This window comes from Pieris napi, chromosome 22 (genome assembly GCF_905475465.1).
Source record: "Pieris napi chromosome 22, ilPieNapi1.2, whole genome shotgun sequence".
NCBI lineage: Eukaryota > Metazoa > Arthropoda > Insecta > Lepidoptera > Pieridae > Pieris > Pieris napi.
The window spans coordinates 7,880,339-7,896,221 of NC_062255.1; the positions used below are offsets into that span (position 1 = coordinate 7,880,339).

The 15,883-nt window shown below is 33.6% G+C and overlaps 1 protein-coding gene across 1 annotated transcript in view; it reads right to left on the bottom strand.

Moving 5' to 3' along the window:
• Nucleotides 1-15,398, bottom strand: part of LOC125060925 (chromosome transmission fidelity protein 18 homolog) — a 36,928-nt gene extending 21,530 nt beyond the window's left edge. Inside the window, exons 1-14 of the mRNA XM_047666040.1 lie at nt 15,037-15,398; nt 14,449-14,845; nt 14,017-14,170; nt 13,517-13,690; nt 12,341-12,560; nt 10,114-10,242; nt 9,243-9,405; nt 8,300-8,489; nt 7,739-7,887; nt 7,237-7,468; nt 6,366-6,521; nt 5,401-5,545; nt 5,068-5,159; nt 4,240-4,368 (exon numbers count right to left, since the gene is read on the bottom strand). Coding sequence (XP_047521996.1) covers nt 4,240-4,368; nt 5,068-5,159; nt 5,401-5,545; nt 6,366-6,521; nt 7,237-7,468; nt 7,739-7,887; nt 8,300-8,489; nt 9,243-9,405; nt 10,114-10,242; nt 12,341-12,560; nt 13,517-13,690; nt 14,017-14,170; nt 14,449-14,845; nt 15,037-15,124 — 2,418 coding nt within the window. The 5' untranslated portion in view covers nt 15,125-15,398. The remainder of the gene's footprint in view (nt 1-4,239; nt 4,369-5,067; nt 5,160-5,400; nt 5,546-6,365; nt 6,522-7,236; nt 7,469-7,738; nt 7,888-8,299; nt 8,490-9,242; nt 9,406-10,113; nt 10,243-12,340; nt 12,561-13,516; nt 13,691-14,016; nt 14,171-14,448; nt 14,846-15,036) is intronic.
• Between the last annotated feature and the right edge of the window lie 485 nt (nt 15,399-15,883).

A 15,883-nucleotide genomic window follows, 5' to 3' on the forward strand; every position in this document is an offset into this window, starting at 1 on the left:
ACGGAATGGTACCCTAGAGACGGAAAACGAAGAAGAGGTCGACCACGCAAGAGATGGGAGGACGAACTGAAACTAACAGCAGGCTACAACTGGAGAAGAGTCGCAAAAGATAGAGAACAGTGGAAAGGGTTAGAGAGGAGGCCTTTGCCAAGAGGCAAACCGATCTCCGAGATATACTGGAGTGAAAATATATTAAAGTTCAGATATATAAAGTGACAGAGTTTCGGAATTTATAGGCTATATTATTATTATTATTATTATAAGGCTTCTTTGCATTAATACAGAAAAACAGTATAATTAAAATAGTTAAATAAAAAGGATGGCAACTGGCGGCCTTATCGCTTTCGAGCGACCATTGTGAGGAAAAAAAATAGATACGGTTGCAAGACAAAGTTACTTAGACAAAAGTAATGTAACAAAACAAAGTAATTAAATCATATGTAAACAATGAAAGGGAGAAAAACACTTTACTTTTGTCCAAAATATTTTTTTACGTATTTTTATCTGACTGTAAGCTGAACTTTACAGCAGGAAAGGGAATTCTTTACCAAGTTTTTAATAGAGTCGGCCGCAACCCTTTTATTGTGATTAGTTATTGTATTTGCGAGGGGCAACACCGAACATTGACAATTTTATCTTTTAATGGATATTAAAAATTGAAATTTGACGGATATTCTTTTTGACAAAGAATCTCAACCGCGACTTTGAGAGTTAATTTTTTTTATTTGACATTGTCTCACTTAGTTTGGTAAGAAATTAACGACAATTTGAACATGTTTCGGACAATTAGCTAAGTGTTTAGGTAGAATGTATACGTAGTTTTACGGCGTAAAAACCCAATAACTGTAATTTTAAACTTATTATTTTATTTAAAGTAAATTAAGTTATAACTCGGTTAGCACTTAGAACTTAATTTTATGAATATAAAAATAAAGGTAATAAATGATTTCTAAGATGTCATGTGGAACATGGAGTAATGGTGCTCTTTACAAACGTTGTGTAAAAAAAAACATGGCGATTAAAAAGAGTGGCGGAGAGTTTATTGCCAGTTCTTCTCTTCCGTTCTACGCCCTTGACTTAAGAACTTCTAACTAAATAACTTTACATTTAGTGCCAAATGTAAAGTTAGAAGAATTTCATATACATTTCTTTTTAGACGTTCATAAGTGTTCCCTATATGATTAAATGATTTTTGACTTTTGACAACAGAGTACAAACTATTTAAAACTATGCCAATTTAAACAAACATTAATCTTTACTAAAAATCATTTCGCAATGCCTTTATTACTAATAAGTATCATTCTATAATAATATAATGACACTGGTAACGAAGAAAGCATGACTATTTAACCACCATAAAAAAATAAAATTAATCATTGGCGCTAAAACCTTTTTAGGTTCTGCCTCAGATTTCTGTATATGTTTCATGAGCATGTGCGGCGAGTAGGTGATAAGCCTCCAGATACACATCGTCGTATATATTATATATTACATACCGAAATGGTTTAACAACTGCTGAAACTATATTAGATCATATTGCGGACCAAACTTCGTAACCCATTTAGGTTTTTTTGACGTGACAACGTCTTATAATTCGATGGAGCCGGCTGCACGCACGAAAAAACATTACTCATGCGGCGTTACCTCGCTCTGAGGCGTTACCTTGCTCTGAGGCGTTCCATTTAAAATTGACATAAAATTGACGTATTTAAGCGTACAAATAAATGTAACTTGATCAATTCAATTGTGATTTCCATTTACCTCCTTCTCTATATCCATACAAAATACCTATCAAACAAATACAATTTAATTTTTGTTTTTGAAAAATGCAACCATCCCATCAATATTTTTTTATGACGTTGTCACGTTCAACTATCGTCAGTAAACCGACTTTACAGACAACCGATTTTTTTAGATGAATATTTAGTCATCTAAAAACCGTATCGAAAATCTAAATTCAAATTATATTATTATTTTTATATTATTTTTATTTTTATTATTGTGAATGTGAAGACTACGTGGATCATTGTTTTTTATTTATTGAATCCTTTTCTCAGTTTTAGTCATAGTCTGACAGTTTGAGTAATTTATGCGGCCTACCCAAATGTCTTGTCTTTGGACTTGACAGGTCCACTCAATCTGTGTGGTTCTTTCCTCAAAAGACCATTTCAGACTACAATCTACATGGTCTTCACATAATCTTGTTAGTTATGTCTGGACTTTAAAGGAGACTGTGACCTCTGAGTTTGTTTCGGCGTTTCTTCTCAGAGTAGTCAGATAGGAAACGTCGATCTCATCTAGTTTAAAAAAATATGTTTGAAGTGTAAAAGTGTTTGTAAAAACCTACTTACAGAAATAAATCATTTATCATTTATTACATATAGACTAAAATACAAATATAACCTAAATCCACGTTGTATGTAACAAATGCGAGTCTAAGCACATGAAACATAGAAACTCAAATAAAAAACAAATTAACCAATGAATAGCAGTTGGAGGTGAAAGGGAGCCATTACGCGATGAAAAGAAGAGTCGTCGCCATGATGGAATATATTAGTAGCATTTGATATAGTCGGAATGAGTTTTCTTGTTCCGCGAGTGTTTTATTAGCAGAGTGGGTTTTCACTTGTTAATTAATATTCGTATAGAAGATGAATTAAGGCTCTATCCCAGCACGAATTTCTGTGTCAGTGTCTCGGGGTGGACTGCGGTGCGCAGTGGAGAGCTGGAGCACTGAGGCCGGCCCGTAATAACAGTTAGTTATGTAAAACATTAAATTAATGTAATTTTAATAAAAGAAAAATTTGAAGTGAAACTTCTTTATCGGGGTTGGAAAAAAATTTTGTGTAACATTTTTTCGTTACGCGTCACATTTTTCCGTTACGCGCCATCTTTTGAAGTGAAACTTCTTTATCGACGTATGGGAGAAATTATGTAGCAGGTTACGCGCCATGTTGCTTTTTGAAGTCAAACTTCTTTATCGGCGTTGGAAAAACATTTACACACATTTGTCACATTTTTCGGTTACGCGCCATCTTTTTCTTGTCCCTACCACGGTTGATCCGAAGAGATTCGAAGCCATTAGTAACAAAAATATATAATAACGATAACAATGATAGTAATACTAATAATTCTATTACAATTAATGAAATTCTGTAATAATCTTAGTACTACATAGTAGTACAGTAATAAGTTAAAATGAAATAATTGTATTTGTATTCATGTCTATGATAATAAAAGCCCTTGTTAAACTTTATCTAATTTAACTTTATTTAACCAATTTCTGTAAATTTGCATATAGTAGATCATTTTTCGAAAAATAAGGTCATAAAGAAGTTTAACTTCTTACGTGTGTACACCTATACACGCACACATTTTTTTTTTTTAATTAATGTGCCCTCGACTTCGTCTGCGCAGTATTAAAATAATATATGCCCAAATGATGTAGCGTGAAAGACATATTTTATCTACTTTAAATACCAGAAGCGATATTTCATTCAGGAATCATATTATTACTACTATTATGGCTATAATAGCTTACACATAAGACATAGATATATACTGTGGCGGGCTTTTTTGTAGAATTATTTAACATAAACAGTTCCATCATTACATATGTGTAACTCTATCGTTTTAGGCAGCGCACGCCAGAATAGCTCGCAGATGGTAGATTTTTTTTCTACGTACCTGATATTTTGGATAATTCACACAATATCTTTATAAATTGTAGCCTATGTTTATTAAATTTTTTATTATAAAAGCTACGGAATGTATATTGTTGAAATACATTCCGTAGCTTTTACGTGAAAGAGTAACAAACATCCATCCATACTTACAAACTTTCGCGTTTATAAAATTAGTAGGATTTATATTATAACTAGCAAACTAGGCCAAGCGTTGCTATGGCTAAGGTTTTATAGAAGTAAGCTATTCGAGGGAAACGGTAGGAGAATACCAGTCACGGGGACCACCATGCTTTTTTGGTGGTTATTCCATTAAATTGTAGCTTATGTGAAACGTTGGTACTTTCAACACAGCGCCATCTGTTAGAATTGTGACTGTCAAATAATAAACAAATAAGTTACAATAAAATAATATAAATTAAGATGTAAGCTATTCTATCTTTTAAGTTAGATCAAACTACACACGGTGTGCAAATTTGATTGAAATCGGTTAAGTAATTTAGGAGTCCATAGCGGACAAACAACGTGACGCGTAATTTATATATATTAAGATTACCTGAGGTGTTGATTTTTCTACAGCCTTCGGTTGTAACCTTTGCAAATGATTTGGAAGTTTTACTTCAGCTTTAGGCTTCTCTTTTCTCGTGCTCTTCGATTCTTCAGTCTTCTTACTATTTCTTGTCATCTGTGTAAAAAATTGAACATTAAAATCACAGTTCGTGGGTTCGAATATCGGCTGTGCCCCTTGGACTGACAGTATGATGAAGATAAATGACAAAAACGAGCAAACAGGAATCGACCAAATGTGTCTGCCCCATGCCCCATCGAGGGGTCAAGGGCATATAAAGAATTGTCGCATCTCTGGATAGCGTTACGTTTGATAATATTTACAGTTGAAAATTAGAGAGAGCGCTATGTGTACTGAAATCCATATTCTAAAAAAAAATTATCTCACAATCTAGTCTTAAGCGCTATCAAATAGACATAGACATAACATTTATTACTAACGAAACACACAAAATAAGAATAATATTTTTTTTTTAAATTACGAAAAAAAATATTTTTTTTTTAAGAAACTAGGTACATGTTATGTATGTGTGTTATGGTTGTAATTGGCCCTGGCTCAGCATATATGTCAAACTTCATACAGAAAAAGACTTGACAGCTCGTTACACTAGATTTAAGTTAGATTGATATTCTAGAATACGGGCCTGAATCTCCCGGCTGTGTGTATGTCAAACTAAAATGTAAAAAGTTGTCAGACCATTTTTTTAATTCCGTTGATTTGTCAATATTCAAGTAAGGATTGCGCCTTGAGAATCTATTGGAATACGGGTCTAAATTTTTCTTTCTAGCTTAAAATATCTACAATAATTATACATACCATTTGATCATTTCTTCGTATAATTTCCAGTTGTTGCTCTTGCGCAATCGCTTGACGCACTGTGGGATTTGTCTTTACGCGATCTGTGTTTTCTGATGAGAAATTATTTATTTAATTTGTGTTTAAAAAAAATAACACATATAGGTTTAAAACAAATCGTAAAACTGGTATTTATTCAAAGTTGAATTTTAATTTAATAATTTGACCAGAAATGCTTAGATACTGTTTCAAAATTGGTTTGCTTTTGACTATAAAATTATAAATTTAATTTACTATAAATACAATATATCAAATTCCACTAAGCACTAAATATTAAAACAAAACATAATATACCCATAAATGCAACCCGAAGTACGTCTGGCTCAAGTACGAACGCGTACAATCCTTCAGGTGTACGTTGTTGTACGTACTGCAGTCCGTAGTCGCACATTGCGCCCGCGCATATTGCTACCGATTTCTTTTCGTTTTCACTACAGAGCTAAATAGACAATAATCAAAATGTATATATTTCCAACACACAAATAAACAATGTTTAAATATTTTATTAAGTTCCATTTCGAGTAGAGACTCTTGGGCCGTGGGGTTCAAGTGCACAGGCGCTAAATTAAGATTTAAGTAGGCGCCTGGTAGGTAGTACCGGTAGCCCTAGAGCTGGTGCTTTCCTCTCTCAACGAATAAGTATTAGAATACAGCGAGGAAATGCAAGCATTAACACTGCCACAGGGACCAACCTTTTTAAATTAGTTTTAAATTTTAATAATTATTATTAAATTCAAAATAAAAAAAAAGAATTGAAATTTTTAAGTCCTATACTTTTCATATACGCATTATGTAAAGCTCAAGAATTATGGTTTTGCAACCATTTTATCTTGATACACACGCATAGAACAACTGTAGCTACTGTCACTAAGGCCCTGCTAACCACCAGGGGAAATCTGAAGTCAGTCTGGGTTGACATTTTGGAGGTGGTGTGCCAGGTTTCGGTAGGTTTCAGCAAGAGTCGAGAAAAATCTTTCGTTCATACTACATAGTGGACTCCCAGGGATGGAGATTCCGTCGGTGCTAGTACCTGTATTTTTTTTATATGATAGGCAAACGAGCCTTCGGAACGGCCAAGGGCAGTCATCATGAACACCCATTTTAGCGGGTGCGTTGCCGGCCTTTGAGGGAAGAGTGGGTCTTTTTTAAACGATTGGAGGCAAGTTCGCTTATTCGCAAAAGAAAATGTCTTGTGCGGACCATAAAAGACTTCCTTCGGTGGTGATGCTGTTGAGTGATGCAGATAAAATTTAGCGTACCTGTATATTCGCTGATCGCAATTGTGGCGACAACAAATACGGCAAAAGAGGTATGACGTCCAGTAAGAGAGTTTTTCTCCCGATCAGTACAGATGGAACACTTCCCCGCCAGACTGAGCTCACTATACTTTCGAGTTCAGCCTTTTTCCGGAACATCTGGAAATGAGATAAGAGATTATACCTTAACGCGTAATCCTGCACTTCGTTGTTATGTCAAAACATACTATGTAGTCTTATATGACAATATAGTATGTGAATGAAATATAAACAGGGTTATCGGTAGTTCCATGTATTCCCGTTAGGTTAATGACTATTTGCGATAACTTAAACCTCCTTTTTATCGTTTTTTGTCTCGCGTTTATAAATTTATATATTAAATTTTATGCAGTCCGTCAAAATACGGAAAGTCGCATTCTTTTTATAGAACAGAGGTTAAGCGGACAGGAGAACCGATAATTCAAATTACCAATAACCCTGTATATTACAAATACATAAATATATGTTATTGGTAATAAAGAAAGTCCGATTTTTTTTTATTGAATCAATATTTTTATCTTTATGAAATAATTGAATGAATATGAGTTTTATCATACGTGAAGGCAGAATACAAAATACCATACGTATCAACTCGACGTCCGTCGTTCCACAACTGAGCGTTTTCTGAGGCAGTTTTTGCCGTGCCCCACCTCTATGTGGAACCGGTTGTCGACTGAAGTTCCGAACCAGTTTGACTTGTACCAATTCTTAAAAGGCCGGCAACGCACTTCCGAGCCTTCTGGCAATGTGTCTATGGGCGGCGGTATCACTTAACGACAGATGACCCTAAAAGTCAAACTGACCAGTTTAAAACCAGCAGTTTTCAAATACTTACATCTTGCGCCTGCAAAGGAAACTTGACCCTAAAAGGCTGCCGTGACGCGAGCACAGTATGACATCTCGATAAACAGTAGGGCAACAATCCGTACAACGAATAATTCTGATTTCTCAAAATCCACGCGTATACTAAATCGTATAGACGAAGCCAAGACGTCGTCTTACAGGCGATGTGTAATCGTGCATCTACCCTCGCCGATAAATAATTTTCGAATATACCCTCAGCTAATCTAAAATAAATTTCAGTTCATTGATAAGTATGTTCATATAAAATATATTTCAATTTTTTTTGCTAGCGATATAAATATACAAAATAACAGCGTGTATTATTTAAAAGAACACACTTGTGCCCATGATTAAATGACACAAAGCAAAGAACTCAGAACTCTCAACCCTGAGATCATAAGTTATTGGTCCTTCGAGCCGGATTTAAACTATCAGAAATACAGTAAATTTAAATTATATGTTATTTTTTTTAATGATTACAATAAAATGAATACCTATCATATTCACCAGCTGCCTGTATTATCTTAAGAGCTGCATTCGGGTCTTTGTCGTTGATTGCGAATATTGTCTGGAGTGCTTGCATCATTGTCTTATTGCAGTCTTTCATCCCGAACGATGTGTTTTCTATATCGTCTATGTTTAACTGAAAAATATAAAATCCATGTAATTAAAAAGTGAGTTTTTTTTAAAATAATACGGGGAAATCGGGCAGGAGGTTCATCTAATATTTAGTGATGTCATGTGAGTGCCAACATTGCCAGAAGACTCGCAAGTGCATTGCCGGCCTTTTAAGAACTGGTTATATGATGCGAGAACTAAATCTTAACCTTAAGGACCGTACGTAAAATTATATATGTAATAGTATAGAAACAACAAAATTATCTATAGAAACCGTAAATTCTTACTTAAACGTTGCAATGCTTAGTTAAGCAAGCAATATTGTTACGTGACCTGTCAAAACTGACATTATCGAGTTGATGAAACAATCGTAAACTCTGTGTCACTCGTCTCACATAATTTATTTAAATTTATACTTTATAAAAGGATATACTTACAGGTTTCCCTCTCGCTCTACAAAAACTAAGCACGTGTAACGCACTGCGCACGTCGCCCTGCGCACGCGCAGCCAATGCGGTTAACAGCCGCGGATTGATCGTTATGTGCTCACGCTTCGCCACTACTCCTAGACGAGCGGACAGACGAGCCTGGCTCACCCCATTCACTGTTACTATCAGTGCTATTGGTCTGTGGAGTAAATTTATTTATAATCTATATAAAATTTATTTCGGTTTATTAAAAAAAAGATATTCACATATACATACAACATATACAAATATTTAAATATGACTAATAAAATGGACCTCGGTTTGATGTGTAGCGTAGTAAAATGTGCACAAAAGACTGATCTTTCGCCATAACAATGTTAGACTAATTTTCAATAAAAGGCATCAAAAAATTATAAAATAGGCACCAAACTCGTAATGTAAGTAATCGCGAAATTTTCAACTCACTATTTATTTATTTACAGTCCCGTTGCAAGAAAATAACTATATAATTAAATAAACTTTATGCCTTATCGCTTTCGTGCAATCTCTTCCAAAATTATTTAAATAAATGCAAAACTAAAGAAGGTATACAATATACATTTACTTAGGCATAAAGAATGGAAAAAACAACGCAATAAAAACATATGCAGACGATGAAAAGACAATGAAAAACAGGACACATGAATCACGATAATTTCAGTTAGGGGCCGTTCAAGTATTACGTCAGCAGATTTACTGCAATTTACCCCCCCCCCCCCACCCCTTGTCAGCAAAAGTAAGCCAAGCTCTCAAAAATAATAATACATAAACGTATTATTTTTTTGTAGGAATCCTCGAAAATGTATTTCGTTTTCAAGCATAAACAATGTGTAAAAAAGTAAATAAAGTTAGTACAAAATCGTAAAAAAATTATTAATTTTTGCAGAGATAATAATTAAATTTGACTATTTACCTAAGTTGTCGCAACGAAGTCGCATATAAATCGTTACAAATAGCGATAACTGGTCGCCTTAAGGGATGGCTTTTGCCTTTCTTCTTGCCTTGCTCCTTCAAACTTGCCGAACACCATTTTACCAAAAGCTCCACTGTTTGCGTTGGAGCGCCATCTATTTCATCTGAAAATATTTAGTTGGGGATAACAAATATTACACAACATATTAATAAGTTTATGCATATGATTATGTATATTTTATGTGTTTCCCTATTTATTCACTATTACTAGTTCAGTATAGGGGGATAGACCCCCGTCTTTGATTTTCTTATTTGGTGATTTCGTCAACAGTAATTATTTACTTTTTCACAAATATTACCCACACATTGTCTATGTTCGAAAACCAAATGCATTTTCGAGGATTTCCACAAAAAAATAATACGTTTATGTACAACATATTTTTTGCGAGCTTTGCTTACTTTTGCTGACAAGAGGCGAGGAGAGGGGGGAACAACATTAAAACTACAGTAAATCTGCTTTAATGGGAGCGTTCAAGTACTACGTAACGCAATTTTTGGAGATTATTGACCCCCCCCATGTAACTCACCGTAACGTTTTTCAGTACCGAAGTACAGTACTGTACCCAAGTATAGTAAAACGTTTTTTGACCACCTAGTGACTCTTTAGTTACTATTATGTGGTGTAAGTAAAAAAATATTAACAATAACGCGTAATTTAATCCCCGCCCCGCATCGTAACGTTACGTAATACTTGAACGGCCCCAGAAGAGCTTCCTTTCAAAAACAGAATAGTTTTGTAAGCGTTATACAGGTTTTTTATTTGTGTTATTAAACAATACTTGTATAACAAATAAACCTAAATGACTCTTTACCTAAAATAAGACAATTTGGTCGTTTATCAGCATCCAGGACAGATCTCATAAGAGTGGCGCTTTGAAGAGCTGTTTGAAAGGCTTCCGTACTTCGCTCGTCCGATGCATTCAGTTCCACTGGCCTGTAACCTGAAAGAAGATTGTTTAAACAAATTTATCTATTCTTTATAATGCTCTATTCACTTCTAATTATTAATTATTTATTTGTGGAATACTGTGGGTTTTTCGTGAGATGCCCATAAATTAGGGTTGCCATATTATATGCCATCCCTTCAAAAATGTACAAAACAATAAATATCTGTAATATTATAAAATATTAATTACCATATTGTTATAAGAAAAAAAATATCATTTGTTTACAAATTATATATATATATTTAAATGGAAAAATATGTATATTATTAAAAAAAGGGTGCGTGTACTTATGTACGCGCGTAAGAAGTTATACTTCTTTGGCATTATTAATAATACATACGGATAGTTAACTTCAATTGTATTGCACAGTTTTTTCACAAATATTTTCTAATATTAATTAGTATTGATTTAAATATTCATTTTAAATCACTTCTGATTATAATTCAGACGCACATATAAAATTCGCATTTGTTAAATAAAAACAAAATGAAAACACGTGTTTTAAATGTAGAAACTCAAAGCATGTGGATAAATATAAATATAAATACACAGTGAACAGAGGCGGCGTGCGTGCCAACATGCGCCACTAACTTCATTCTGTTAATTTTGTGTCACGGTTACGCGCGCATCGTAAAATTTCACTCTCATCAATTTTTCATAACGCGCCTAAAGAAGTATAACTTCAAAAAACACAATTTATCTTATGTGTGTATTCGCTGTCTACAATACACACAGGATACATAACCACCTCCACCTCCAATATGTATTCAATTATACATAGCTATTATTTCATTGCATTAAATAATGTTTTATCTGAATCGAAGATCTGTTTAACGTAAAATTAATTTGAAACTTATTTAATGACTATAGAAAATTTAAAATCTAATATATAAACTTCTCGTGTCGCGGTGTTTGTAGTAAAACTCCTCCGAAACGGCTTGACCGATTCTCATGAAATTTTGTGTGCATATTGGGTATGTCTGAGAATCGGACAACATTTATTTTACATTATATTACATCTATTTTTTATGATACAGCATTAAAAAATACATACAACCCCTAATTTTCACCCCCTACAATCAACCCCTATTTATTATTATAAATGATATACATGGCAAAACGACGTTTGCCGGATCAGCTAGTAATATTATTATTATTATTATTATAGCCTCTATTCGGACATGCCAGTAATTTTTCTTTATTTTTCGTATATTGTACTTTTCTTCCACTTTTGGGTGTCCGTTTGCCAAATGGCAAAGGCCTCCTCCAACCTTCTCCATTCTGGCCTTTCTATGGCCACTCTACCCCATGTCGTTCCCGCGACTTGTATAATGTCGTCGTCCCACCTTTTTTGTGGTCTACCTCTCTTTCTCTTTCCATCTCTTGGGTACCATTGTGTGGTTATTTTACTCCATTTGTCCTTTCCCCTGATCATGTGGCCTGCCCATTTCCACTTTTGTCTTCTTATTTTCAATGTTATGTCCTGTACCTTAGTCTTTCCTCTGATGTTGCTACTCCTTACTTTGTCTTGTCTTTTGATCCCAGTCATGCTCCTTTCCATGGCATGTTGACATACGGAGAGTTTATTTGTTACGTTTTTTGTTAAAGCCCATGTTTCGCTCCCGTAAGTCAGCACTGGCAGGATGCATGTGTTAAATAATTTGCTTTTCGTTGAATTGTGTAGGGTCTTGTCTTTCATCACTTCTTTTAGGCTCCAATATTTTTTCCAGCCGTTTGCAACTCTTCTTTCGACTTCTTTGTTTCCGTTGTCGTCTGGAGACATCAGTTGGCCGAGGTATAAATATTCTTCCACGTAGGGGATTTGGTTCTGTTCCACTATTACAGGGTCTTTGTTGCCATTGGTCATGATTTTTGTTTTTTCCGGGTTTAGCTTCAATCCGGCCTTTGCACTTTCCAATGCTAGATCATTTATCATCTTACTTAGATCAGCTGGTGTTTTTGCAAATAATACGATATCATCAGCGAATCGTAGGTGCGTTAGCGCACGGCCATTAATAGTTATGCCCATAGTAATATAATATAAATTTAATATATGTAATATAATCCTAAGAACATTTAAAATTAATATTACCTGCAAGTTTAGCCAGTAAGTGGGCTAACGTGGTTTTACCCACCCCGGGAGGTCCACAAAGTAAAGCTATTTTGTGATGAGGTCTTCCATCTTCATCCATTACTACTTCTGTCTCTTTCTTCCCTTTCCACTTATTTGTAAGTTGAAATTGTCCAGTTCGCTTTACAAATTTATTCTGCTGTTGTGGTTCTTTCACTATTACATCCTTCTTAAATACTATCTGCAATTAAAAAAAATGTGGTATAGAAAACAGAAATATTTATAGTCATTGTATAGTATGGAATGAAATAAGAAATAGATAACAAAAACATTGATATAATATTTAATCTATTATTATAAAACACAAACATTTTTGTTTTAGGTTCCCAGTATCTTCTAGTAGCAATTGTGATTGCGATCAATATGTAGTATTTCTACATTATAAACCCAAGGTTGTGAGATAATATCTATGGTTATGTTGTTTATGAGAAAACAACAAACTACAAAATTTAGTACAGAAACAGGGATTGGTTCTACAGAAGTTACAGAGAACCAACGCAGAGCTTTCTCTAATTGATTGCTGCTCATATTGCTTTAGGCGTTAGATATAACACACAAGTGGTGTTGATAGTGTTTAAGTTACTAAATTATTATTTTCACTGGCAAATGAGCTCAATTAAAAAACATGTATTTAATATACTTTTTCAATAATTGGCTTGACATACTATATATGTATACATAAAAACCTATTTACATATTTGACAAAATTTTACTATTTATATTTATTGCTTTAATAAACTTTAAAGTGGAAAGGATGCCAATTCAATTTAGCTTTTCCTCCATCACCAAATAGTCCAAATAATATTAGATAGTAAGGCTTTATTTTAGAATGATTGTATTTGAATTTAAAGGTTGCATAGTTCTTGGGTCATGGGGGTACTTTAAATAATAGGTTTTTAGTTTTACTTTATGTTAACCACTCGTATACAACAATAGAATATAAGAAAAATAATTAAATGTTAATTGCAACAGTTGCAGAGAGTGCTTACGTCTGGCTATACTCTGAGGGTGTAACTCCGACAAATTAGGAAATTGCTTAGCAAAATGTACAGCCTTGGCTCATACACAGGTATTTGATGACAATTCAATTTTATGTTTTTATACAGTTGCGCAAGATGTTCTGTATTTAGCACTTACCTTATCCCACAAATGCAGCCAATGCAATAAGGCTCTATTCACAGGTTCTTCTGAGAGAAGCTCTATGTATGAACTCGGCCTGTACTTGTCTACCCAAAGGTCAACATTCTCATTTATGGGTGTCTCGATAACATCTTCATCCATTTGATTTGACACTTGAGTTTTATTTTCTAACTGGAATTCAAAATATTTGTTTCAATAGACTCAACATACATGCAAACTTTTTTGTGTTAATTATCCATATCTAAAATTTTACTTTAATAAGAACCTAGTGTATTTTATATGCAAACTGCCATTTTTATATTTCACAATAAGTCTTGGTAATGTTTTACTAATGGCAAATACTGCTACAGAAAAATTGTTCAAATTGAAGGAACATAACATCTTTGAAAGCTAAAAAGGATAGAAGAAACTTCAAGCTTTTGTAAATGTATGTCAGTTACTTATACAATTATACTTATACAACACAACTACAAGATTCTTTAAAAATGCTTACTAACAATTTTCCTAGCCTCTTCCCATGCAGATGCAAGAGAAGCATGTAATGATAATTCATTGGTACAATTATCCAGTGATGTATTCCAGGAATCTTCAGATTCTAGCTTTACATAAACACGATTGCCATCTGAGTTAGTGAAAGCCATAAAAGGCCAGCTGAAATTAAATATAACTATAGATTATAAATAGTAACAAAAAACAGAAAAAAATTCTAATCTAATATTGTAAATAATTTGAAGCAGTTGAAATCTAAAATAAATATTTGTTAGAACATACCTTATGTTAAATAAGCTTTATATATATAAAATATAATATAAACAGACTAAATCTTTTTAAACTGTTTAAATCACAATTTACAATTAAATAAATCACATTTAAATCACAATATTAGAATAGATTCAAAATTTGGAAATATAGCACTTATTTAAACGAACCTAGGTATATCTAAAGACAAATTCTCTTTTACATTGTAGAATGATTTGGTATCTGCTTGTATTCGATTACTTGGTTCAGTTAACATTTGCCTCAATCGCCGTCCCTCTATTATCTTACTAATCAAGTCAAAATCACTTTCTTCTTCAGTTTTTTGTTTTTTGTTTGGCAATTGTAGACTTTCAAAATCAATATCCCCAATATCACCAAATAACTCTTCTGCAGTCCTCTTATGTGATAGTCTATCATCTTGTGAAATAGTATTGTCATCAATGTTAATAAGTACTTCGTCTGTATTAGGTATGTTTATATCTTGATTTAATGTAACAGGAGAATTTGTTGGGGTACTAGAAAAATCAAGAGATCTTTTAGCTAGATTCATCTTTTTTCTAATTGGATCTGCAAAAATAAGGTATAGTAAGCAAGTTATAATACAGTCAAAGTTAAATGAATAAATTTACAACTAATTCAGAATTTTTGGACTGTGTTGAAACCAAAACTAAATTGCATTTTAGGGTAATATGAGTACAATATAAAACTTGGTTCTGATAGTAAATTTTCCTGGGTTTTCACAAATGTGTTTTATTTACCAACATGATCTTCGACTTCTTTCATCATCTCCAATTCATCTGAGTACATAAGTTCATATTCTTCATCAGGATCAGGATATTCACTCATTGTGATATTTTAAGATATCTTTATAACAGGGGATTACTTCTGCTTAAAAATGTATTTTAAAGAATAAGACTAACTGAATAAACTATTTATTGAAACCTATCTAATAACTCGAATAGAACACGCAACAATAAAGTTTTCGTAATTTTTTAACTAAGAATAATATTCGATTTACTACAAAATTTAAGTTATTATGTATATATTACATTCTATAAAAATAGACAGAATACAAATAAAGAAATAAACAATTAAACAGTTTTACGCCTTGGCGCGCCGCGATAAACTACAAAGTATAAAGTAATAAAAGTATAAACTAAAGAGTAAAGACCATAGAATAAGATTTTTTGAGACCACAGCAAAAGCTCAGATTTACGGTTACAGGTTTACGCGGTTAGCGCTTCGACTAAAGGACCATGTTATGTTGTATCCATGATCATGTAATAAATTAATAACGCTTGGCGCTCTACGCAGTGTTTGTTGTTTTACTGTGAAAGATCCGAGAGCTATGTGGATGGTTCATTTAGGTACTTGACTGACTGTCCCAGTTTTGGAAGAGCCAGGTGCAATCTAGAGCTCGGGACTGGCACAGGAGCATCCCGGTATGGCCTATCTATGTTGTTGCAAGGGTCCCGCCAGCCAGCGGGCTCCAACTCACCTATAAATGTCATGAGGATATTCCCGGAGTAGGCTCGCTCGACAGACATTCCCCAGAAGTTTAACTACTCGGCCACAGATATAACCATCGCGTGGTTAGTTGACTTA